General features: G+C 53.6%; 3 protein-coding genes across 9 annotated transcripts in view; 1 reads left to right on the plus strand and 2 right to left on the minus strand.

The window, feature by feature from the left end:
- Positions 1-10,089, minus strand: part of TTC21A (tetratricopeptide repeat domain 21A) — a 31,355-nt gene extending 21,266 nt beyond the window's left edge. Inside the window, exons 1-7 of the mRNA XM_027097111.1 lie at positions 9,954-10,089; positions 8,494-8,623; positions 7,640-7,750; positions 6,806-6,972; positions 5,336-5,458; positions 3,329-3,486; positions 322-406 (exon numbers count right to left, since the gene is read on the minus strand). Of these exons, the coding sequence (XP_026952912.1) occupies positions 322-406; positions 3,329-3,486; positions 5,336-5,458; positions 6,806-6,972; positions 7,640-7,750; positions 8,494-8,623; positions 9,954-9,980 (801 nt within the window). The 5' untranslated portion in view covers positions 9,981-10,089. The remainder of the gene's footprint in view (positions 1-321; positions 407-3,328; positions 3,487-5,335; positions 5,459-6,805; positions 6,973-7,639; positions 7,751-8,493; positions 8,624-9,953) is intronic.
- Positions 10,090-10,186: 97 nt separating this feature from the next.
- On the plus strand, positions 10,187-21,338 carry GORASP1 (golgi reassembly stacking protein 1). 5 transcript variants are annotated; one of them, XM_027097120.1, is made up of 9 exons: positions 10,187-10,316; positions 14,375-14,455; positions 14,964-15,167; positions 16,633-16,719; positions 16,863-16,993; positions 17,231-17,483; positions 18,223-18,373; positions 18,830-18,982; positions 19,236-21,338. In XM_027097120.1, exons 1-9 carry the CDS (start codon positions 10,254-10,256, stop codon positions 19,481-19,483), a joined length of 1,371 nt encoding a protein of 456 aa, XP_026952921.1. In that variant the 5' UTR covers positions 10,187-10,253; the 3' UTR covers positions 19,484-21,338. The 5 variants fall into 5 exon arrangements, with proteins under 5 accessions (XP_026952921.1, XP_026952923.1, XP_026952924.1 ...); XM_027097123.1 differs by having other exon boundaries at positions 10,198-10,316; positions 14,370-14,455; XM_027097121.1 differs by lacking the exon at positions 10,187-10,316 and adding an exon at positions 10,681-11,486.
- Positions 21,332-25,279, minus strand: part of WDR48 (WD repeat domain 48) — a 43,822-nt gene continuing 39,874 nt past the window's right edge. For 2 of the 3 annotated variants that reach the window (XM_027097115.1, XM_027097114.1), the window contains 2 exons: positions 24,178-24,370; positions 21,339-23,356 (listed from right to left, as the gene is read on the minus strand). In XM_027097115.1, the coding sequence (XP_026952916.1) occupies positions 23,261-23,356; positions 24,178-24,370 (289 nt within the window). In that variant the 3' untranslated portion in view covers positions 21,339-23,260. Of the gene's footprint in view, positions 23,357-24,177; positions 24,371-25,279 lie in introns of all 3 variants that reach the window. The other variant, XM_027097112.1, reaches the window with a different exon arrangement.

Genomic DNA, 25,279 nt, shown 5'->3' on the forward strand with positions numbered 1-25,279 from the left:
ATAACAAGCTCACGGAGTGGGTGGAATTATCTCCATTTTACAGATGAGCATCCTGGGGCTCATTCAGGTGGAGACACCTGCCCAGGGTCACACAGGGAACATGTGGCAGAACCAGAGTTAGCCTCACTGCTGGCCTTTGGAACTGTGTGGCTCAAAGACCAAACCAGAGCAGACCTCCCTGGCAGGGAGTATGGAGGAGGGGGCAGGGAGCTGAGACCCAGGGAGCCCCCTCCAATGCCTTGGGGGTGGAGGTACTGTGAGGGGTCCCTCCTTGGCTGTGTTGGTTTCAAGGCGTAACTTCTGAGTCTTGAAAGAACTTACTGTGGTTATGTTTCCTTCTCTTGCAAGCTCATGCACAGCTAGAATTTGGCAGGCATCAATATTGCTTTCATCTTTTTCTAGGATTCTGAAATAGGAGGAGGAGCCACGTGAATTGAGAATGTTCAGAGGCAAGGCTAGGAAGGTGTGGCGGCAACTTCTGATTGTCTCCTAACATCCATTCTCCCCTTCTCCTTTTAATAATAGAACCCCCAAACTTGGGGCACAGGGCTACCGGAAAAGACTACATTTCCCAGCCCCCCTTTGCAGCTCAGGAGTGACCATGTGATTAATTTCTGCCCAATAGGATGCAAGCGGAAGTGCCCAGGATATATCCAGTGGTGCCCCTACAGCATGCCTTCCATTTCTTCTCTTTCCTCCTTCCTGCTGGTTGGAATGTGGACCACGTGAGCAACATCTTAGGAACAGGACAGCAATGAGAGAGAAGGGAGGGGCCTGGGACCCTACAGAGTTAAGCTGTCATCCTAGCCCTGGCCTACCACCCAAACTTTTCCCTGAGAGAGGAATAACATCTTATGTTATTTAAGTCACATATTTGGGGGTGTCTTTGTGACAGAAGCCCATTATGTCCCAAATAGCACAGGTATGACCGTGGTGCCAAGGTCTGGGGGGGCCAGAGAGGTGCTTGGGGGGCAGTCTGCAGCTGTAAGATGGAAAGGAACCTTGGTTTCCATCATATGTCCTTGGGAAGATGCAGCTCCTGATCATATTGTGGAGTTTTCTATATTCTGTTTCTTTTCTTTTCTTTTTTGGCCACACCAAGTGGCATGCAGGATCTTAGTTCCCCAGTCAGGGATCGAACCCATGACCCCTGCACTGGGAGCATGGAGTCTTAAACACTGGACCGCCAGGGAAGTCCCAATATTCTATTTCTTTACAGGAAATTTCATATTTTTCAGCCTGATCAGGGAATGGCCCTTCTGCTTAATTGATGGTTACTCTAAAGGACATATAAAATTCCAACACGATTAGGCACAGTCAACAGTCAAAGACTTCTAAGCATTTATGATGAATTTGAAGGCACTGGGAACCTCATAATTTGGAAATTAAAAGAAACTTTTAAAAGATGTATGGACTAAGAAAGAATCAGAACGAATGTTAGAAAATTCTTAGAACCAAAAGACACTGAAAATACTACTGAAGTATCCAAATGTGTAGATACTGTTAAATGTTACCTCTAGGGACATTCATAGACTTAAATGCTTATCTTCTAAAAGAAGATTGAGAATGGCCAGGCATCCAACCCAAGAGTCAGACAATAGCAACAGAGTAACTCCAGAGGAGGTAGTTGGCAGAAAATAATAAAGAGCAGAAAGTAATAAATTAGGAAACAAAGATAATAGCATCAACAAAACTCAAAGCTGGTTCTTTAAATGAAAGAGACAAATTATTTTAGTATCAGTGGAGAAAAATAAGAGAGAAGGAAAAAATGAACAATTTTTAGGGCTGAAAAGAGATACACACCTACAGAGAGCAGAGATTTAAAGAGCAATGGGGATATGTATAACTGACTCACTTTGTTATAAAGCAGAAACTAACACACCATTGTAAGGCAATTATGCTCCAATAAAGATGTAAAAAAAAAAAAAAAAGCAATGCGGGAGGGGCTTCCCTGGCAGTCCAGTGGTTAGGATGCCACGCTTCCATTGCAGGGGGCATGGTTTTGATCCCTGGTTAGGGAACTAAGATCCTGCATGCCGTGTGGTGTGGCCGGGGGAAAAAAAAAAAATTAAAGAGCAATGGGGGAACTCTATGAGCTGGGAAACCCTCCATGAGGGAAGGTGTCGGGTGTTGGACTCAACCCACTGGCACCAAACACCATCTCCCTGCAGGTGGATGCGGCAGGGCCTGGGCAGGGAGGCCGCACACACTCAAGGTTGAGGCCTTCAGCCAGGTGTTTCCAGGTATCCTGTGGGCCCAAGGCAGAGCCTCCAAAGCAAGCTCTTGACCCAGCTCCTGCCAAGGACACCGGCCAGGTGTCAACTGTGAGAGAGGGCTGCTGAGGACCTGCCCAGGTCTGGCACAGGCTGGAATCACTTTCAGTTTCCTACCAGCGCCTCTTTCTGAGACTCAAATTCCAGCTATCATCAGAGGAGTTATCATCCCTCCACAGGGAAGGAAGAGGTATGTTTGTGTTTTGTTTTATTTTTCCCACACACAACTTAGTAAAAACTTGTAGTGGTGACTCATGGTCACTCAGAAAAAAACGTAGTCCACTAACTCTTTTTAGGAAGAAAATTGGTACTGTACGTTTTAGGATTACTGTGATAAAAATAGTTAAAGCGTTAGAGGTTAAAGAGATAAGCTTCAGTTATCTAGAAAATTCCATTCTACAAAACCCTCCATCAAACATCCCTCCCCTGAAGCCATCTTTATCTCTATTCACAGTGAAAGTGCTTCAGGATCACCCTATACTTGGCGTCTGGCTTCCACAGACCGCATAACTCCGGAACCCTAGGCTGTCTTCCAGATGCACTCAGCTTGCTACTAAAGTCTTCTCTCAGGCAACAATGACCTTTGTCCCCTGAAGTTTTTATTAACACATATCGCACCCACAGTTTTTAAAAGTAACTAATACAATAGTCCCTTTCTCCCTTTACTCTCCCCTCCCCACCACTCCTCAGAGACAACTGCTCTTTACCCTGTAACTCTTGTTGCTTTGGGTTCCTTTGGTAGTTCGCTCCATCTCTCTCCTAAACACTATGCTTAGACCTCTTGACAGGCCTATTTCTTGATTCCTCCACTGCAGGTCTCTGCTGTCGGCTTCCTGCTATGACAGGTAAGTGTCTAGTTCACGTCCATCCTCCCTCTCCTCCCCCACCCCCAATGTCATAATGTCACTATTCATAACTCCTGTTGACAATACTGACTTTTGTGTCTTACTCCATCAAGTACACAGCAGCTCCCATCTCGCCTCTGTGTAAGATGGGAACGATTAGCCCCCTTGGCTAGCAAAGGAAGGAAATAGCAGGTTGGCCCCGCTCCTCACCTGTGTCCCGTTTCTACCGTCTGCTCCCAGTCCTGCCGAGCCAAGAACAGCCGCATCTTTAGGACCAAGGCCGGCAGGAAACTGCCCCAGGCGACAGTGATCTGGTTCACCACCTCCAGGGCCCCCGAGTAGTTCTGCAGCATCATGAAATACGTTGCCTGTCGAAAGCCAAAGAAAAGAGTCCCACTGGTGCCCACGAAGGATGGAGGGGTGTCAGGGTCCCCACCAGGACAGGAGCAGAGCCTGACATGTGGGCAGGATCCATCACTCAGAGTGACAAATCAGGGTCCGCAGCCATCTTGGGTTCCTTGAGAGACAAGGCAGGGGCTCCAGGAGACGGCTGAGCCCTGAGCAGGCCTGGGACAGAGCAAGGTCATGGGAGGGCCCCCCCCGCCTCCCCACCCCCCACCCCCAGCGGAGAAGCTGGAGTTGCTGGGCACTTTCCAATTCCACATATGGCCCATCATTTCCCATTCACTTTCCTAAAATTCACCACTGAAAACTGCTCACTGGGCCAGTGCAGCAACTCAGAGTCAGTTAGGGTTTGCAGGTAACCCTCCCCTCCCCACGGCAAGCCTGCGGTGCTTTTTCCGCTCTCAAGGCACACCTGGCTGGGGTCATGGCCTCTACAGGCAGCCAGCCACCAGGCTCTCCTGGGTGAGTCATGACACAGATGCCTGAGGGGCAGAGGGCAATGCTCCCAAAAGGCTTGAAATTGGACTCCGAAAGGATGGCTTCAGTTTACAGTAACCCTCCATTAAGAAACTTATTAAAAACAAGAGGAGGATTATTCTAAATAAAGATATATGCATAAACGTGTTCACTGTAGAACTCTTTCTAAGTGTATAACTAGAAACAATCTCAATATCCAAACAATAGGAGGCGGGGTCGGCAAATTACATTAGGCCCACACAACAGGGGCCTGGCTTTACGCAGACATTCAGAATGACACGTGCTTATGATATAACCTTACATGAAGAGAAAGAGACCAAACGGTAAGATGCCCTATGATTACAACTATATGAACTACCCACACTATCTCCCACCCCATGGTGGGTGCTGTGTGTGACCTCCTTCAGGAAAAGGGGAGTTGGACGCTGACAGCTCTTGGGGGAGTCTCCCTCCTGGGATCACCCGTGGCTGCAGGGAGCTGCCTGGTACCAGGTCACACACCTCCGCGAGGGGCAGGTCACACAGTCAGCATCTTGTCAGTGAGGGAGTCAGTGAAGGGCCATCCCAGCTCCATAATTCCAAGCAGAGCCGGCTGAGGCCTTCACTGGAGCTGCTTCACAGCCCAAGTTCTCCCTCCTGCTTCTTTCACTTTCTCCACAAGTGTTGGTCCCAAGGGCATAACCTGCTAAACCTCCTGTGAGATAACCTCATGGCCTCTGCTCCCCAGAAAACCACCGAAGGCACACCCCGAACGAATGCGTAGAAGAAAGACTCGGACATGGCCCTAAAATGTTAACATGGGTTGTTTGGGGGTGGTAGGGCTAAGGATGCCATTTTAAATCACCTTTTGACCTTCTTAGACTTCTGGTTTTTTAATGAGTAACTATTCATTTTGTAAGAAAGGATATACAAACAGAAGAGGATAAGAGGATGGTTTTTCCATCATAGATTGATTCAACGAGGGCCACATCAGAAAAAGGAAACAATTTAAATTAAGGTCAGAAAATACAAAACACATACCTCCCTTCTCTTATGGCCACTAAGTGAATTTAACAGGTTAGATGAGAAAGTGTGAAAGAAAGATGCATAGAAAAGGGGCAGTGGGTGAAAACAAAAGGCAAAGAGACAAAGCCTGCCAGAGCTGAGGAAGCCTAGCCTCCAAGAAGACCCCACACAGGCAACGGAAACTCAAGATTGGGCAGGTAGCAGGGAGGACTGGAGCAGGCCCGGGGCTGTTCTGAGTCCCTGATGCTCTCCAGACCTTTGTTCCTCATCCACCAGCTGGGGGGTCTAGAGACTGAGGTCTCTGGGTGGGGACATTCTTGCCCCTCCTACCTTTCCCATCAGCCCCAGAACATCTTTGGTGTCCTGAATGCCATACTCGAGGTACTTGATGGATTTCTTCACAGTGTGGGGTTTGTCTGAGCTGAGGTCCACCCAGCCTCTGAGCACGTAGCCCTGGCATAAGAACAAGGGGAAAGATGAAGTGCTTGGTCCTGTATCGCCTCCATCCAGACTGCCTCTCCTGCCCACATCCCGCCCTTTGTCATTCCACTCCCTGAGGCCCTGCTGGGCACCACTGCTCCCAGATCCCAGGCGAGTCCTGCTTTCTCCCTACAGGCCTTCACACCTCTTGTTCCTTCGTCTGGAATGCCCTTCCCAGTACGCGTCCCCCAAACCAAGTCCCTTCATCTGATTAACCACCACCAGTCTTTAAAACTCAGCCGAGGAGGCCCCTCCTGTAGGAGGCTTTCCTTGACCTTCCAGGCTGGGTTGGGGCCCTCCCTATGACCCCCATGGTTCTCTTGCCCCTTATGGAGGCACTACCACCTGTCTTGTCATTGCGTGTTTATTTTACACTGGGGTCAGGGCGCCAGGGTAGGGCCACTCCAGCTCTCTCCACTTCTTAGACCAGCACAGGGCCCAGCCTGCATGGGAAGCCGGGAATGCCCTCTGAGCGGGCAAGTGGCCATACTGAGCTCATGGGCCTTGGTGGCTCCCCTTCAGCCTTCACCCTGCCTTGCCTGGCAGGTGCCACAGGCCAGGTCCAGGAGGCAAGGTTAGAGGGGTGCTTGGAAGACCCTGCCCTGAAGCATCTCTCACGGCCTAGAGCAGGTTTCTCAATTCTTTTCCATTACTGCCCTCCTAAGGAGACTTTTTAGTCATTTCTCCCCTAATCATTCCCTCCCCCTCCAAGAAATTTTAATATCACAGATATACCATTTATGTACTGTGTTTATATCTGTGTTTTATATACAAACAGTGAGGTTTTTTTCACCCCCTCCTCCAATAACCAATTTTCACCCCCTTGGGGGGCTGGGGGTGATATATACCCTGCTGAGATGCATGGCTTAGACTGAGGCTTTTAATTCTACCATGAGTACAATTCTACAGCACATGACATCCACTGCATATGAGATCTTCTGTGTGAGCCACCACTGACACCTAGCAGATCACTGCAAGGAAGGAATACAGGCCCAGTGTAGTCAGCTCACCTAGTTTTTCAAAAGAACCAAGAAATCTGGACTTTTAGGTAAAAAATCTTCTGATTTCTAAATGTCAGCAAACTAATTCAAGATTTTAAAAATATATAGTGCAGGCCATAAAACCTATCTGCAATCGGACTCTATGGACAAAGGCCAGTGTGTAGTTGTCTAAACCCTGAGCCAGCATGGGTCTTGTTGGTGTCTGGGTGTGGCCCTCCCCCAGCCCCAGGGCCCTCCATGGGAGTAAGGGCCACCCTTTAGGATGTGTTTGGACACTGCTTTCTTTGGCTGTTGCCCCCATAATGCCCAGGGCTGGTACCTCTCTGGAGCTGCTGGAGACCTTCAACGTGCGGTCAATGTATTCCTTGGCCTTGTCATGGCGGCCCATGAGCCACAGGAAGAGGCCGGCATAGTACAGGGCAGTCCCGCTGGCTGTCTTGCGGATTTCCTTCAGGCTGCTCTCAAGTTCCTGAATCGCTTCTCGGTCTGGGAATCCGAGAGAGAGGAGGAAGGGGACAAGTTAGGACGGGGAGGTCTGTCTGGCCCTGCCTCTCCACGCTCTGGGCCTCCCTCAACACACGGAGCCAACTACACGACAGCCCAGGGCCTGGGAACCAGGAACACTGGCCCGTGTGATGCCACAGGAGCTGCCCAGCCCTGGAACTGGGTTTGCTGGCTGAGATTTATCTTTTCTCCTCTGTGCCCAGCAGTTTGCTGGGCAGACAGATCAAACCTGAACCCCCCACCTCAGGCCCAAAATCCATTCCGGGTGAGGAAATTGTAGTTTGTACGTAGTTTCTTAGAATCTCTTCCTGACTCTAGAGAGGTGCAGATGAGGGGCAGAATTTTTTATTTTGGCTTGGTTGTTCTCGACAAGATCTTGGCAAGGGAAACCAGGGTGTCTCCCCAGCTCTCGGGATGTGGAAGGAGGACCCCTCCCACTGTCATGCTTTCTGCCTGCAGCTCCCACTCAACTGGGCCTGGGCATGGGGTCTTCTTTGAGGTCTCCATGGGGAGGGGAGGGGAACCACTCCTCACAGCATCTGCAGTCTCGAGTGCACACACCTCCTGCAGCCCAAGAGGGGCTATATCTCTGGAGTGGGGCTCCCTTTTCCCCACTGGGCCAGGCCTGGCTGAGCATGGCTGCACTCACCGATGGTTTCACAGCACTTGTGAGCATAAATGAGAGCCATGACGGAGCACAGGGACACATCTGGGTGATTCTGGATGCTCTCTAGGCTGCTGATGGCATCCTGGATGCGCTCTGTGAAGACAGCCCAAGTGGTTATTCTCTGGGGCTCCATGCTCAGAGGGCAGGAGGCTCCATGGCAGACACAGGGCTGACCCAAGGCTTGGTACCACCTGACCCAAGACTTGGACTAACTAGTCCAAAAGGTCACTAGTGGCCCAAGTTCCCTGAAGACTGAAGCTTCCTGAAAGGGCTGCTGGCACCATGGTCCAGGAGTATGCACAAGGATTCCTGTAGGTCGGTTCTGAAGAAGGACCTCTGTGCATTCCCAGCTAGCTGCTCAGCTATATTTATCCTTCCATGTCCACTGACATTGGCCATGGGCAGCTCAGCTGGCCCCCCGCCCAGGACGACCTTCTAAATGTCAGTGAGTCGCACCTCCATGGGCCCCACTTCTCTCCCTGCTCCTGTCCCACACCTGCCTGTGGCCACACCTACCACTTCCTCCTTTTTCTGCACTACTGGCTCTCAGTTTCCAAGCCTGGGATTGGTTCAATAATCTTGCAGTCATCTTTCCCCCCACTCATTTTACAGATAGGGAGACTGAGGTGCAGAGCAGGGGTAGCGAGGTCTCTAAGGTCTCAAAAGTGAACTAGATATGGATTACATTCTGTGGATTAACCTGGGAATCTAGCTACTGAGTGTAAGACTTTTTCCATGGGAACATGATTGGGGTAGAAGTAGGCATCCAGGTGGAGCCAGCACATTAGTGCTGGGCTAGTGCCTGAGGTCAGAAGGCAACACTGACGAGTCCCTACCTTCTCTGAGGACTCCATAGGCTTTAAAGAACTGCAGCACTGGGTCATTGCTGAATTTTTCCAGGCCCACGGCCGCGGCCTGCTGCACATGGCGGAAGTACTTTTCTTGGCTGTAATAAATGATCCCAGCCTGCGAGGAGGAAGACACAGTTGCAATAGTCCCAGCCCCTTTTCTGTCTGTTCTGACCTGCTCCCTCCCCTAGTCCCTTCTCCTCTTCCAGTTCTGTAAAGAGAAGAGAAAGAATATTCAGACCTCATCCCATTCCTCCCCAGCCCCAGGAACAGCTCCATACAGTTTTCTTGGGAAGGAGTTTGGAGATGTTTGTTTTGGAATTAACCACAGATTCTGGTTCAAATGTGATGGGGAGTTCAACTCAGGTTTTGCCTTAGGAAGGGAATAAGGGGGAAGAAAGTGAACCGATAATAAGAATCATGACGCCAGTACTTAGAGGTACAAGTTATTGTGGGCTAACCACCTGTGGGGAAGTGTACCAAGGGCTTTACGCCCATCATCTATGCATTATCCTCTCCATATCCTTCACGGTTAAGGAAGCCGAAGCCCATGGAGGCTGTGGCTTGACAATGGTCACATAGTAAGAGGCGCTGAGATTTCAAAGTGAAGTCTCACTTCCCCTAAGGTTTGTGGGTGCCGGGGTTGGGGACAGATGTGGTTGGATTGTGAACAGGCTTGTGGGCCATATGAAAGAGCCCAGACACCATCTTGAGGGTAATAGGAAGCAGCTGGAATGGTTTTAAGCGTTGCGCACGGGGTGGGGGGTGGGGGGCGGGCGGGGGATGTACTCAGGTGTGTGTTTTTGCAAACACTCTGGCTTGTGTGTGTGTGTGTTGGGGTGGTCGTGGATGTTGGTGGCGGTGGTGGTGGTGGTGGCGGTGGTGGTGGGGGACTGCTGGTGAAGAGAGCTGAAGCAGAGAAACCAGTTGGGAAAGGGACTGTTGCGGGTGCCCAGAGGGGAGATGGTGGTGATCCTGGACTAGGAGATAAAAAGTGGGTGATCTCAGGAGACATTTAGGAGCTGATACTTCCTGCCGATAGACAGGATCTAGAGATTAGTATGGGAAAGAGTAAAGGCTGGGGGAGCAAATGGTGGTGCGATCCACTGAGGTGAAGGACCCAGAAGAGGCACAGACAGGGGAAGGGGAAATAATGGCTAGGTGATGGAGCTGGGTTTTTATGCTTTGGTTTGGGGCAGCTCGGGGATAGGACTGGGTGGGGATGATGACTGTGGGCTCAGAGAACACTAGAGAGGATGCGCTTGCCACGGAGAGTGAGGCGAAAAGGGACGAAGGCAGCCTGAAGAGGCCGGGGACAGCGAAAGGCGGGTAGCGGAGGCAGCACGAGCGGTCAGAGAGGTAACAGGAGAGCTGCAAGGCGCGGGGGTCACCAGGCCAGGGGCGGAGAGTCCCGCAGGGAGCGGCTGGGCAGTGCCCGGGCCACGCACCATAAGGGAGGAATCATTGATGCTCATCTCCGGGCACCTGCGGCTCCGAGTCCGGGTCTGGTGGTGCCTCGCGGAGCGGGATTCCCGAGTCAGAGTCCCGGTCGCGCCTCTCGCGGCCTGCTGTTGGAGGCGCGCGCGTCCTTGGAAACGGAGCAGCCGGCCGCTCTCTAAGGGCGTCAGAGTTAAGGGTGGGCGTGGCCAGGCACCCACGTGACAAGGCGCGGGTAGTCGAGCGCCGAGAGGGTGAGTACGCTGGTGGCGCCGCGGTCCCGGGCACCGGCGCCCGAGCCGACAGTGGCCATGGGCCTGGGCGCCAGCGCCGAGCAGCCCGCGGGAGGCGCCGAGGGCTTCCACCTGCACGGGGTGAGTGGCCCCTGCCGCACCGGTGGCCTTGGCATGGCGTCCCCACCAATGTGCGGGGGACGTCCGATCACCGGCCTGGGGGCGGTAGAGGCGGGGTCTCGGCCTTAGTGCGGCCGCCCGGGGGAGAGGGATGCCCCTTCCCGGTGGGAGCCGCCGGCGAGAGATGGCGCCACGGCACTCCTGGGCCCCGACCCGTCTGCGGCCGCGGGTCGGCCCGGCGCCAGCCCCAAGTGCCAGCTCTGCAGGAAGCTGGAGCGTTTCCTGGTCGTGTCGGGCCGCCCCGGAATGGCACTTCTCCCGGTTGAAGAGTGAAAGCACCAGGTCCAGTCGGGACGCATTTGTGCACTTGTATGATCACATTTATGATCGCCTGTTGTGCACTGCGCTTGTTACTGGGCCTGGGGAGAGAGCCAGCTAAGCCCAGGGCCCGGCTGTCCCCGCCCTTGGATCCAGGGGGTCGGGGTAACCGAGTGGGCGCCAGCTGCGGGGGAGCCTGCCAGCGCGCATGCTGCCTGTGGTGGGGTCGAAGACCGATGAGAACCAGCCCGGGAAAGTGGGAGCGGGAGAGCCAAGAGAATGCGGCAGAGGGCTCGGGGAGAGAGTTTGCGGGGGATGGTGGGGGGAGGGCTCCCCGGTGGAACATTGCGGAGAAGCGCGGTAAGGCCGCGGCTGATAATGTGCCTTCGGTGTCGCCACAGAGGTCCCGGGGAAAGTGGAGATCGAGTGGGTTCCTAGAGCCTGAAGGTGAGGAGAGGGGCCCGCAGCAAGATGGAGATTTGGGGTGATTTGTACTGCGGAGAAGGAGGGGCTGTAACAGAGCTGAGAGGGGCAGGAGAGTGTTCGTCCCCGGCGCGCCGCGGGGCAGGACTCCCTTCTCCCTTGTGCACGGTGGATGGCAGCAGAGATGGGGGTAGGCAGACAGGCTTGTCAGTTTGGTGCCTGGCTGTTGAGCGGTGTCTGCATTGTGATGGGAGGCTCTGTTAACAACTATGAGGGAGGGGGGCAGCTAAAGAAAAGGTTTCCTAAAAGGAAAGCCAGGATGGCTTCAGGACCCAGAGGTAACAGAATCTGTGCTTGGTGGTGGGCTTTCCCTAGTGGACTTAATGGTGAGGCACCGGACAGAAAAGGTGGACAGTGAAATGCATGCAGCCAGGAAGAGTCTTCCAACAGGTTTGATGGAAGGCAAATTGAGGATATCGACAATGGGGGGTGGGGTGGTGGTGGTGACGTTGGTGACGGTGGTGATGGTGGTGATGGTAAGAGTGAAGATGGGAAGGGCCTGTTGGAGAGGGACAGAATGGAGAGACTGGGGAATTGGAGGTCTTCATTCACAAAACAGTTTTTTTTCCCCCCGTTTCATACGTGTAGTTTTATTTAGTTGATGTACAATATTATATATGTGTACAATATAGTGATTCACAATTTTTAAAGGTTATACTCCATTTATAGTTATTATAAAATATTGGCTGTATTCCCTGCGTTGTACAGTATATCCTTATAGCCAAAACAGTGATTTTGAGCACATATGCTGTGGCAGGTAGAGTTCCAGGCACTGAACGTAAAGCAGTGAGCAGAAAAGATATTGTCCCTTTTCTCATGGAGTTTACATTTGGATGCCAGCAGAGAGGGAAGGGAGACAGACAGGAAATATATGGTAGGTGGTGATCATTGCTAGCAAGAAAAATAAAGCAGAGTGAGGGGATCCAGAGTGATGAGTGGGTGCTCTTGTATACAGGGGTCAGGGAAGGCCTCTGATCAAGTCACATTTGAACAGACACCTTGGAAGGAAGTAAGGACAATACAGATATTTGGGGGAAGAGCGTTCTGGGCAGAGGGAGGCCCTGAGGTGGGACTGTGCTTGCTGGGCTTGAGGAGAAGCAAGGAGGTGGGGTTGGTGTGCTTGGGTGGCGTGGCCCATGTGAGGAGAGTGCTAAAGGTTGAGGCCAGGTTGCTTGGGGCCTTGCGTTTTGTCCTGAGGATTTAGGATTTTATGCTGAGCTGTGGAGCCATTGGGAGGTTTTAAGTGGAGGTGTGACACTGCCTCCTAAACATTTAAAAAAAAAACGAAGAGCAAGTATGCTGCCTTCCCTAAATATTGGCGTTCCCACGGTGTGCTGGGCATGGTGGAGGAGTCACTGTCCTCGGCAGTGGACAGGAGCAGACTCTGGGTCGGATTTCCTGGGGTCAGGCTGTTGCTGAATAACTGAGTGCTTTTCCTCCCCTGTCAGTTGGGGTTAGTGAGACGGTTAAATGACAGGGGAAGCAGGTGGTGCAGTCTTCTGGCACCCAGCCAAGCCTCAGAAGGCGTAAACTGCCATCGTTGTTTATCACTCTAGGTGCCCTGATGGGAGATACAGGGGGCAGGGGGAGTGTTATGAAAGCAGCACTCGTTGTGGGGCTGCGGGATCTGGGGTGATGGGAATGCCCAAGGGAGAGCCAGACAGAGGGGACGCTTGTTGCGGGGCCGGGGGTGCGGTGGGCAGCACCGCAGGTGATTTCCGCTGTGGAGCCATAATGGGTGATGATAAGGCCCAGAGCAAGGGACCTTGACAAGGCCAGACTGAGGACAAGGCCACAGGAGAGGGGAGGTGGAGGCGCTGGGTGGGCTGGGAGAGGGCCGGGCCTGCACACTGGGGGCCCCAGCCTCTGAGCCTCATTAATGATGGAGTTTGGCAGACACAGTGTTGAGGAGGGTAGAGGGCAACCGGCCTCTGGAGTGGGGGCCTTACCCGAGGGAGGTGGAGTGGCCCAGAGCAGGGAGGAGCAGCTCCCTGCCAGCTCTCCCTGGCGAACTGTCCTCTGATTCTCCAAAGACCCCTCGTCCCAGCTTCCCCCTGAAGGGACGGAGGGGCAGGCTCCAAGCAGCTGCTCTCTGGGCCAGGCCAACTAGGGCTGGAGTTGGTTTCTGGGCTTATTCTCACTGGAAGCCATGGCAGCTTCTGGAGGTGGCAAGGTGGGGCTCCGTCGGTTCCACTGCCTGGAGGGAGCCCTCATTCCAGGGGTGAACTGGCCTTGATCCATAGCCTCAACAGTGAGCTCTCCTTCAGTGTGGGGACTCCAAGACTGGAGGGGCTAGTGGGTGGCAGAAGCCATGGGGGCCTTCCCCTCAAGGAAGCATCCGGAACCTGAGGCCACATGAGCCCTGTGCCCTGTGGGCTGCTGGCCTGGCTGGTGCCTGACCAACAGGGCATCAAGTGCTCACAGCCAAAGGCCCGAGGGTGTGGGGCCCATATTCGGTCCAGACCTGGGGATAAAGGCTGCATTGTTTGAGCAAAGCTCTGTGAATGGGGCCTTTGAGATGGATTTCCACCATAGCTGCAAGCCTGGTTGTGGTGTTTTTGGAGACAGCAGGGAGTTCGGGAGTTGAGGGCAGGGCAGGAGCCCCTTGGGCTGGGAATGGCCGCTGGAGGAGCTGTCCTGTGTGGGGAGGTTGGATGGTGAGGGGACTCTGCGCTGCTCACCAGGCTCCCTGGCTCAGGCTCATTCCAGACCCTGGGGTCTGCTCTCCTCAGCCACCCCTCCTCAACAGCTCCTATTGCCTCACCTGTGGAACTGGGCCAGGATCTGTCACCACAGGGTCAGGGGCTCTCTGGGATCTGGCCACAGGCTGCCTTCTGCACTCCGTCTTTCTGGGCATGGCCCTGGCTCCATCCATCCTGGGGCACTCCCTTCCTGTCCACATCTAAACATTTCTGGTAAACCCTTCTGGCTTTCCAGCAGCCCCAGCCCAGGCTTCTGGGGCAGCCATCTGTGTCACCCTGTCTCCGTGTGGCCTACTGCTCTGGGTTCTCCTATGAGGCATCTCTGGAAGCATCTGTGGATCATACTCAGGAAAGAGTCATTTTCCAAAAGAGGAAAACCTGTGCCCAGGAAGGTAGTGAGAGAAGATGGAGTGAACCTTGACCATGCCCATGTGTGGCCTGCCTGGAACGGTTCATGCTGGTGTCTCTGTCCTCGCCGGGACACGGGGAGTGGTGATGGTTTCTAGAATTGACGGCTGGGGGCTTCTGGGAGAGTCCCAGGGTCAGCGCAGTGACCGTGGCCTCTGTGCAGCACAGGTGCAGGAGAACTCCCCCGCCCAGCAGGCAGGCCTGGAGCCCTACTTCGACTTCATCATCACCATCGGGCACTCAAGGCTGGTGAGGCCCCCCTTCTGCCTCTGCTTTGCTTGTGTGTGTCTCCTGCTGTCCCACAGGGGCCCCAGCCCTGCTCCTGCCTCCCTTTTCTGCTGAAGGGAGGCTGAGCCCCATCTCCCCTTCTTCCTGAGCCTGATGGGGGCCCTGCCTGGAGCTCAGCTCCCGGGCTCTCAGGGGTGGGCTGGAGCAGGTGGACTCCTGGCACTGGCTGCAAGGTCTACGGGGTCTGCCCAGAGGGGCCTGAGAAGTGTGAGAGCTCTGGAAGGGGCAGCTCAGAGTGGGCAGTGCTGCAATGCTCTGGACCCCGGGGGCTCTTTGCTTACTTTGTTGTGTTCTCCGGGGGGACTGAAGGAGGAAGGTTTAGCAGGGCTTGGGGGTGCTGGGGGTCACAGTGGCTGCAGGCCCAGCCCAGCCACCAAGGCCCTTGCCCCATCTCAGACCCAGACTTGTCTGGGGGGCCTGGCCGGGTGTGTGTGGGGGGGTCCGGGAGTCAGCCCCGCTGCCCCTGCAGAACAAGGAGAATGACACGCTCAAGGCCCTACTGAAGGCCAATGTGGAGAAGCCGGTGAAGCTGGAGGTGTTCAGCATGAAGACCAATAAGGTTCGCGAGGTGGAGGTGGTGCCCAGCAACATGTGGGGCGGCCAGGGCCTGCTGGGCGCCAGCGTGCGCTTCTGCAGCTTCCGAAGGGCCAGCGAGCATGTGTGGCACGTGCTGGTGAGTGGGCGAGGCGTATGGGATGGGTGTGTGGTGGGGGCCTCCCGGGAGAGGCCAGCAGACAGTGGGTCTATTAGAGGGTCCCAAGGGCAGGGTGTGGTCTCCCCTTTCCAGTGTCCCAGAGAGCGCAACTCCTCTCAGCCCAACAGTGCCCTGTGACTTAGGGCATTTTCTTACCCTCTAGACGTTGGCTGCTTCTTTGGAAAGGTGGGGACGCCATCTGCTGGAAGCTTGGTTGTACTGCCAGAAGGCTGCTGCTGCGGCTGCTTTAGTCTTTATCTAAAAGAGTGTTTTTTTCTGGTGTACTCTAGGGGAGGGGTCCCCAACCCCAGGGCCGCGGACTGGTACTGGTCCCCAGCCTGTTAGGAACCAGGCCTCACAGCAGGAGGTGAGCAGCAGGCGAGCGAGCAAAGCTTCATCTGCTGCTCCCCGTCGCTCGCGTTACCGCCTGAACCGTTAACACCCCCGCCGTCCGTGGAAAAATTGTCTTCCACAAAACTGGTCCTTGGTGCCAGAAGGGTCGGAGACCCGCTGCTCTAGGATATTATGATTTTTCTTGGCAGGTCCCCTGAGAGCACCCTTGGGCACTGGGCTGGTGCCTGGGGTCTGAACCTTAATGAATCTCTGTGACTGAGTTGTCACAGATGTTGCTGTTAGTGTTCGTTCACAGACACACATGCACACGTGACATGCAGTCACTGATGGGGCCCAAGTTCTTGAATGCTCGGTCCTACGGCTTGATGGACAGAGGGTGCCCTGAGCTGGACACTGGCTGATTTGGTTTCTAGCCCCCTCTATTGCTCACTGACTCCTCGTGGGAGCCTTCTCAACCTTTTCAGCCAGCCTCAGTTTGTCCATAAGTGCAATGGGGGTGGTGATACAAATCCCTCTATATTTCCCGGGAGATTGGGGGTTGGGTAGTGGAGCTTTCCAAGGGAGAAGGCAATCCTCGTACCCACTTCTCACCACCCTCTCCTTCAACCTCCCCCCACCCACCACCCCATGGGTCTTCAGTTCTGTGCCTGCAGCCGTAACAGCAATGCAGTTGGGCACTTACTGTGGGCCAAGGTGTGGTTTTCATTCTGTGCATATATTACTTTTTTTAATCTTCTCAGCAACTCTTGAGTGAGCACTACATATCCCACTTTTAATTGTGGGGAAACTGAGGCCGAGGGGTTAAGTGTTTGTCCATAGCGCCCTAGCTAGCCGCTGGTGGAGCCAGGAGTTGGACCTAGGTGGTCAGATGCGGGAGCTCCTGCCTGTGGCACGGTGCTGCCCTCTGCTGGACAGGCTGTGGACCGGGGGAGGCAGGGGAACCAGGGGCTGGGCTGGGAGAGTCTGGACTTGAGGTCCTGGCCTGGGGACAGAGGACAGGTGGAGAGGCAGCTCCTGGAGAGGCAGCTTCCCACCCGCCGCCCCCCAGAAGCAAGGCCGATAGTTGGATAGTTTGTGATTCTTTCCTCAGGATGTGGAACCCTGTTCCCCTGCCTCCCTCGCTGGCTTGCGCCCCTACACCGACTACGTGGTTGGCTCAGACCAGATCCTCCAGGAGGTAAGGAACCACACATAGCCTTCCCCCCGGCCCCCTGGATGGGGTGTGGAGAAGTGGGTACTGTCCATGAGAAGCGTCTTGTCTTGTGAGGCTTCCCATCCCAGGGTGGGAGCAGGGCTCAGGTACCATGTTGTCTGTCGTAGTCCGAGGACTTCTTCTCACTCATTGAATCCCATGAGGGGAAGCCCTTGAAGCTGATGATTTATAACTCCGAGTCCGACTCCTGCCGGGAGGTGACTGTCACTCCCAATGCAGCCTGGGGAGGAGAGGGCAGGTATTTCCTGGGGTTGCAGGGCTGCAGGGTGGGGCCCTGGTGGGGCCGTGGGGGACCCTGGCCATTGGGCATGGACCTGGAGTCCCATGGTGGGGATGGAGGGATGGGCCCTGGGCCCAGGGGTCCTGAGGCTGACAGTTGGTCCATGAGGCCCCCTCATTGCTGGTGTATGGGGGTGGCAGGGATAGGAAGGGCTGTGGGACAAGCCCCGGAGTGAATGTTTCTGGTCTTCGGCAGCCTGGGCTGTGGTATCGGCTATGGGTATCTGCACCGGATCCCAACCCAGACTCCCAGCCACCACAAGAAGCCATCTGGTGTCCCACCACCTGGTGTCCCGCCACCTGGTATCCCGCCACTTGGTGTCCTGCCGCCTGGTGTCCCGCCGCCTGGTGTCCCGCCGCCTGGTGCCCCACCACCTGGACCCACCCCGCAGGACTCTCCTGCCCCTTCTGGCCTGGAGACAGGCTCCAGGCAGGGTGACTACGTGGAGGTACGTGGGGAGCACCTGCCAGCTGTGGTGAGAGGGGAGCTTCATGTGGGCAGAAGGGCCTGCAGCTGGGAAGAGGAGACTGGGGCTGTCCTCACTGGGGGCCTGCCTGCAGAAGCCTTGGGAGGCCCATCTGCTTGTGGGACCCAGTGGGAGAAGATGGGCCCGTCCTGGGACAGCAGAACCTACTTCGGTTCTCCTGCCACTTGGGTCTGGAGGTGAGGGTAGTGTGAGGCACTGGTTGTCATTTTCATTTCATGACTGGGAAACTAAGGCCCAGAGGTGGGCAGAGCCTTGTTCTGTGCCTCCGTGAGTCTGTGGTAAAGTTAGGCCAGGGGCTGGGTGTCTGTCTGGGTCTGCAGCCAGATCGTGGCTGTTGAGAGGTCCCCCAAGTGCCTCTGGGCATTGGGCTGGTGCCTGGGGTCTGCACGGGGGCCCTTGGGGACTGCTCTCCAGGCATGGACTCTTCCTGTGGGTCATGGATGGGGCTCCGTCTGGTGGGCCCTTGGGGCTGCTCAGCAGAGTGGGAAGGGTGCCCCGAGTCCATGTCCGCACTGCACGGGAGGCCAGCCAGGCCCCTCTTGCCTGACTTCACATCTGCTGTAGAGGAAGCGTTAGATGCCCAGGGCTGTTTCCTCCCTTGGGCTGAGTGATGCTCCCGGTGGGTGTGAGCTGGCGGTTAGGTTTGACTACCCTGTCCAATAGGCCCCTCCTGTTCCTTTTTTTCCCTGGCTCCCTGTAGGCCCTGCTGCAGGCACCTGGCTCCTCCAAGGAGGAACAGCTCCCTGGGCCCAAGAGTCCTGGCCATGGCACTCCAGACCTTGGCGACCTTCCCCGTTCCATGGAGATTCCTCTTCAGCCTCCGCCTCCACTGCAGCGAGTCATGGACCCAGGTACCGAGCAGGCTGAGAGGAAGCTGAGGGCCTGCAAGCCCTGTGCTGGAGCAGGTCCCGGGCTCTGGGCTGGACTTCAGCAGACCCACTGAGCCCTCCTATCTGATATCCGCCAAGATAACTGCAGGTGATCCAATCAGTATACGGATGGCAAGACTGCCGTCCAGAGGAGAGAGGGGGCCTGCTCAAGGTCACACAGCACACTAGGCACACAGCAGGGTCTGGGCCCTCTGCCACTGGGCTATTCCCATGATACCCAACCCCAGGCCCCTTTCTTTCCTCAGAAACCAGCAGTGGGGAACCTCTGGGGTTGGCTGGGGGCATTGCCACGGGCTGAGGAGGTTACAGTCTCTGGCCGGGCCAGATGCCCCAGGAACAGGGCGCCGTGAGCCCAGGGCGCTGGCCTTCCAGTGGTCAGGGTTTTGTTCTGGCAGAGAACTGTGCACCTTCCCCTAGGCTTCCTGGACGTGTCCGGCATCTCCCTCATGGACAGCAGCAACACCAGTGCCTGGTCTGGGCTGCCCTCCTCCACAGAGCTGACCTCCACTGCGGTCTCAGCCTCAGGGCCGGAGGACGTCTGCTCCAGCAGGGGTTCTCGTAAGCGTGGTGGTGAGTGGCCGGCCGGCACCTTCGGAGGCCTTCTGGGAAGGACCCCGGGTTGTGGGGAAGGCGGCCCTGAGTCTCTCAGCTGGGTTAGAGGCTGGCCTGCAGGTGGAATGCAGCCGCATCAAGGCATTTGTACGCTAAAGCGCCCATCCCCCATCAACGCTGGGGGTGGGAGTTGAGGGTCAGCGGGGTTACTGCCCCAGGCCACACTGGCCCTGGTCTGTGGGCCTCCTCAGCTCCACCCCGTGTGTTTCAGGTGAGGCCACCTGGTCTGGGTCAGAGTTTGAGGTCTCCTTCCCAGACAGCCCAGGCGCCCAGGCGGACCACCTGCCTCAGCTGACACTTCCTGACAGCCTCACCTCTGCAGCCTCACCAGAAGATGGGCTGTCTGCTGAGCTGCTCGAAGCCCAGGCTGAGGAGGAGTCAGCAAGCACAGAGAGCCCAGATTTTGGGGCACAGGCTGAGGGGGCAGCCAGCCAGGCACAGCTCTCCCCCCCAGAGTAACACCCCAGGCACTAAGAAGGGCCTCTGATGGCATTTCATGAGGCCCAGAAGTGGGAGGCAGCTCAGGCCACACTGCGTGGCCAAGCCCCCTGCATTACGCTTCCTAGGCTGCTGCTGACAGGGGGTGGGGGGTGGCGTGGCTTGTGTCCACTCAGACGCTACTGGTCTCCAAGAGGTGACCTCCCAGCATTCATTCTGCCTGATGGTCCCTGTCCTGCCTTTGGGGAATTGGCCACTTGTTTGAGAATCTCAAGTACTTTTGGGGTAGTAGGGGCTGGGAGTAGCACCCAGGTTAAATAAGTTCTCCAGGAGATAGGGTCGGAGAGCAAAGGATTCTTTGCCGCTCGGGTAGGGTGTGGAACTTCAGTGGCCGCGGGCCTTGGGGAAGGGCATCTTTTGGCCACGTACCCACTGCTTGCTCCTGCTCTGTGGGTGCACAGAAGGTAGCAGAGTCCAGGCACCATGAGGTGTGAAGATGGGGTGAGGGACGAAGGGGTTGGTGTGGAGTGTTTGCCTAATCGCTCTGTAGGGCTTGCAGTGATTCTTTCCACAGAGCTCAGCCAGCTCTATCTGTAATGAAAGGCACCCCAAGCCCTGGGGACCCCTGCCGCTCCAATTACTGTCTCACTCTGTGCTACACAGCACAGTTGGCTCATGCTAACCACATATTCCAGCCATGGTTGGAGGAGAGGCAGTGAACTTGCCCACCTCTTCTGAGGGAGGATGGTTGGAAATTCTAGGCCCTTCAGCACACTCACCTGTGCTTGGACCACGATGCTTCTTCTTTGCCACTGTCTACACCCCACAGACCTGGGGACACACAAGTGTCTCCAGTTGTGACTCCTGTCAGCTCCCAAACTTTTACAACCATCTCTTCTAAATATAGAAGTCATCCAGCCAGCCCCAGTGGTGAGTAAAAGTTACAAATTTAATTTCACCATCCTAAGCAGACTCTTAGAGCCAGTCCTCCCGACTGGAGTTCTTCACACACAGCTCCCACTCCAAGGGGAGATGAGGGGCCTGGACAAGATTGGGTAGGGGCCCTTCTGTTCTTTCCTGTAGTATAGGAGAGGGCTGTTCCCCTCACCTCCAGTGCCTTGGGAGGCTAAGACTAGGTCGAGTCTTTTGCTCTGCCTGGTTCCTGCAGGAAGAGGAGGGCTCCATCCAGGGATGGCCCCTCATCACTTGAAGTCCTCTCCTCTTTGGCTAGAGTCCCTCACCTTCCCTCAGCCCTCGCGGAGTACCGTGAAAGCTGCCTCTAGCCTGGCCTTCTACTCTCGGCCCAGTCGAAAGTCCCACCTTTACCATTTGATTTGGAATGTGTGCACTTACAGGGAATTCAGAGCTCTCTTAGGCTCATAGGACGAGGACTGTATGCTCTGGGGGGCACAGACCAAGTATATGGAGGGAGGGCCCCAAACCAGCAAACACTTCGCTTCTAGCACTGTGACTACATCTAAAAAGCAAGTCTTTGTCAAGTCTACCAGAGCAGCTGATAAGCCCACAGAACAGGGAGGCATTGTGTCCAAAGCCAGTGCTGGAGCCTGGTTCCTGGACTGTCTGGGAGCCCAGTGCAGCAATCCAGGAAGTAGAAAAGAATCACCATGGGCCTGTTCTGAGGCCAGCTTCCCTTCACTGTAGCCTGGCAGTCCGACCCAGAGTCACCCTCACCCAAGGGACCTGGTTCTTCCCTCCCTCACTTTCACACACTCCCCTCCTTAAATTGGGGGATAAAATGGATAGCAATGCTAATTATTTCCACGGTAAACACAAAACCAGAAGTTTCTTCCTTTCTCTGTAATCTGCTATGAAGGAAAATGACAAGTGAAAATAAATGTGTACTTACACTTTGAAATATTGTAACTAAAGCCTTTATTCTATACAACTGTGAAATACAGATTTTTACCCTTTTGGCATTGCAGACTGTCAAGATTTTCTGGAAACTATTACTGGTTTGACTGGAACAACAAAAAAAAACCACAACCATGCTGGGGGTGAGATCTATGACAGGAAGGGAGCACAGCCGCCCCTCGAGGCTCGGCACTCAGGGCAGCATGGCCCAGCGAGGCCCATTCCTTCAGCCCAAGGGCCCCTCGTGCAAACACAACTGAGGGCTGGTAAATGAGTTTTTTTGTTTTGTTTTTGCCATTAATTCACAACTATTGCTAAAAAATGTGCACCAAAAGTGCACTGTTGTATTCAACAGATAGAAAGGATTTTTAAAAACAGCCGGTTGCTCTCTGCATAAGGGAGACAGGCTCACTGGAGATGTGGCGTGTCTTTGCGCACTCTTCAAAGTGTGGCGGCAGTGACCAGCCCACTTTCCAAAGGAGGCTGACGAGCAGTGAGGAAACCCTGCCTCTACGGTTGTGCCGGTTGGAATATCTCAGATAGTGAGGTCTGGACTCAGGCCACCAGCTGCCTCCAGCTGAACCTGTGAAGGCGTAGAAAAGAAAAAACCTTCCCCACCCCCTCCGCAGTCCCTGCTGTTGTGGGGACGGGCCATGCTGGGGAGGCAACTGGACTGGAATAAACTGCCCTCTGAAGGCACTTGTGCTTCTGGCTTCATCCAGGAGGCTTGTCTTACGTAGTTTTATGGGGGTGGACCATTGTTCTATTCCAAATACAAATGACCTTGGGGAGAATCCAAAGTATTTTTTTCTGCCAAAAGTTGAAGTATTTATCCCCAATAAGTTATATTCTGTACAAGATCCAAATGATTCTATGAAAGCTTTAGATTGTTAGAAAGAACAGTGAAAAGAAATCTGGATACAGGTACAACAACAAAAACCTGCATATAAAACTGGAAAAAACAAACATGTATACTTCCAGGATGTGAATATCAAATTAACTCACTATGATACCCTTTTACTCTGACACCATAAATATTAGGTAGCATTTAAATGAAGTTAAAATCTCATCACAGTCTTAAGTTTTGATGGTGTCACGCTGCTCACCCAGAGCAAGAACCTGTGGTGTCACCTGGCTTTGCCCATAAATAAAACGACACAGTGGAGGAAGGAGTAAGAGAGCTGCACCTCCCTGTGGCCGCCAAACAGTCCGGGCACCGTGGGGGTATCACCGCTGGGCACAGGCTGGGCGTACTCTAGGCTGGCAGTCCCAGTGCTGTGATCCAGCACCTGGAATTTCAACAGATCTTCCTGCAAGAACACATCTGAGATGCAATATTAAAAACAAGCCCAACAATAATCATTTATTATGAAATGGGCTGGCTCTCGAATTGTGCAGCAGCAAATTCCTATTAAAAGTAACTGTCTTAAATGGTGAAAACAACTTTTTTTTTTTTTTAAATGACAAACTTGGAAAAAGCCTTCATAGGTACTGCATGAGTGGAATGTACTCTTAGCAAAGCTCAAGAGTGTGGGTTTGAAGTTGAAACACAGTGACAGATGTGGCCCTACCAATGTGTTTCTAACAAGTGCTAACAGATCAAGATAGGGTCCTCTGAAACAAAAGGAGGAAGCAAAGTCTGCGCTGGCCTGTCGTTAGTTCTCTGTACACCTCGCAAGACACAGTCTGATCGGGGCTCTTCTGCTCTGGCACTCTGCCTTCCTGGGGACAGCTTAATCTACACATGGAGACTGGTTTCTATATTACATCTCGATTAGTCACTTCAATTGAAAGAGAATCTCAGTCCATACCAAATCGGCCGTTAGAAGTCTTGTTCCCGTTGGGGCTCAGTGGGCTTCCTAGCACTACTCTTGGGGCCATAGAGGAAGGTCAGTAAATGAATACCCAGGAGCGTTCGCCCACCCTTCACGTGGACTTCTGACGGTAATGGAGGGTGAGGTCACCACCACTCTTCCATATGAAGTGTTTCACTGTTCGAAGGTCCATATTTGGATCCAAAACCTGAATAGCAAAAAATGAATAATAAAAAAGGTATATCTAAGGCTTTTATCGTTAACTCTGGGACTCTCCTTGCCCATGCCTGGTGGCCTGTTCTTGCTGACACAGCTGCTTTGCAAGCAGGCACGGATCTGGGCATAGTAAGATGTGCAGCTTGTGTGGCTAGGCCAGACAGGCCATGTTCAGTCATTCCTCTGAAGAAATACCTTGAGTGTATCTTCATTTACAACATCTCCACCAATGCTCCACCCACCTCCACTTCAAATCTTAAACTAACGTGGCAGATGCTGCCCTGCAAATAAAGACGAGCATGGGGCATCCCTGGTGGCGCAGTGGTTGAGAGTCCGCCTGCCGATGCAGGGGACACGGGTTTGTGCTCCGGTCCGGGAAGATCCCACATGCCGCGGAGCAGCTGGGCCCGTGAGCCATGGCCGCTGGGCCTGCGCGTCCGGAGTCTGTGCTCCGCAACGGGAGAGGCCACAACACTGAGAGGCTCGCGTACCGGAAAAAAAAAAAAAAAAAAAGACGAGCATGGATCTTTCTTGTCAGAAAAAAAAAGCCACCAGCACATCCACATTTGTCTGTGTGTGCATTTAAGTCTCCATGTCCCTTTCCTGAAAACTGCCCCAGGGATAAATGGAAGCTTTAAGGTGGGCTATAGAGCCCTTCAGAAGGGGCCTCACAAATAGGTGGGAGAGACCCAGTGCTCCTAAAAGCAAAAGCCCGCCAAAGGCAACAGACTTGGAAACTACAATCCCACCACATGATGAAATTCTGAGCACCAGCACTGGAAAAAATGGGGCTGTGTCCTCAAGTCCACTTACCTGGTCCTGGCACAAAAGTTCAATTTTCTCCTCTGCCAACACAGCAATATCCTCTTCTTTTTCCTGTTCTCCTGGTTTTTCATTATTAGAAGAGCTAGTGGTTTGAGACTCATTATCCAAGTTGATGATTTTCTCATAGACGTGTTCCATTACTTTCCGGACTTGAAGCATGTCACTAGCAGAGAGTCTATCTCTGTAAAAAGCAAGGGCAGATTGTGACATCTGGAAATCACTGGATATTATCTCTTCCATATTTCTTGGTGTTAACATTTGACAAAGATAAAACATACCACAGAAACATAAACCAATAAATGTTCTTAGTCATTGCCGTAATCCATTTTTAGAATCGCCAATAGATTTTCTATAGTGTCCTCCCCTAAGACAGATTATGTGCAAATAAATGAGATTAAATACATATTCTTAAACCTTCTATATACATAAGGAATAGCCTTCTGGGTTTTATTCCCTTAAAGACTTTCCCAGAGCATGGGCAAACTAAATGCTCATGGAAGGGAAGGCAGCCCCTGGTGCTTACCAGGCTCCGATGATATATGTGCTCATTTCTCCCAAGGCTTCCTCCTCCTATAGCCAAGCCCTTGAGTTTCAACTGCCTGTCTGATCTCCAGACCTACCAACACAACAGCTAGCTAGGCAGCTCCAGCTGGATGTCCCAAAGGCACCTCAGACTCTACATGTCCAAAACTAGATTCAGCAATTTCCTTACCCCCAAGCCTACTTCTGTATCTCTGACATCAGTTAATAATGGTCAAACCAAGTAGCTAAGGCTCATACTCTGAAAGTCATCCTGAACTTCAGTCATTAAACCTAGTTGAAGTGATATCCAGAACTTGCTTTAAAATAATCGTGTGTGTGTGTGTGTGTGTATGTGTGTGTAGGCAGGTGGGTTCAGTGGGAGGGAGGGCAGGTAGAGGTATAGATGAAACAAAATGTTTAGCCATATGTTGAGAATTATTTAAGCTGTGTGATGGGATAATGGGGGTTCATTCTCCTATTGTCTTTTTTTGCATATGTTTGGAAATCTCTCTAACAAAAGGTTTTAAAGTCCTACTGATTCTACTTGCTGGGATACACATCAGTGAAA

Source organism: Aethalodelphis obliquidens, unplaced genomic scaffold (genome assembly GCF_003676395.1).
Source record: "Aethalodelphis obliquidens isolate GAN/ISIS:26980383/991018 unplaced genomic scaffold, ASM367639v1 scaffold112, whole genome shotgun sequence".
NCBI lineage: Eukaryota > Metazoa > Chordata > Mammalia > Artiodactyla > Delphinidae > Aethalodelphis > Aethalodelphis obliquidens.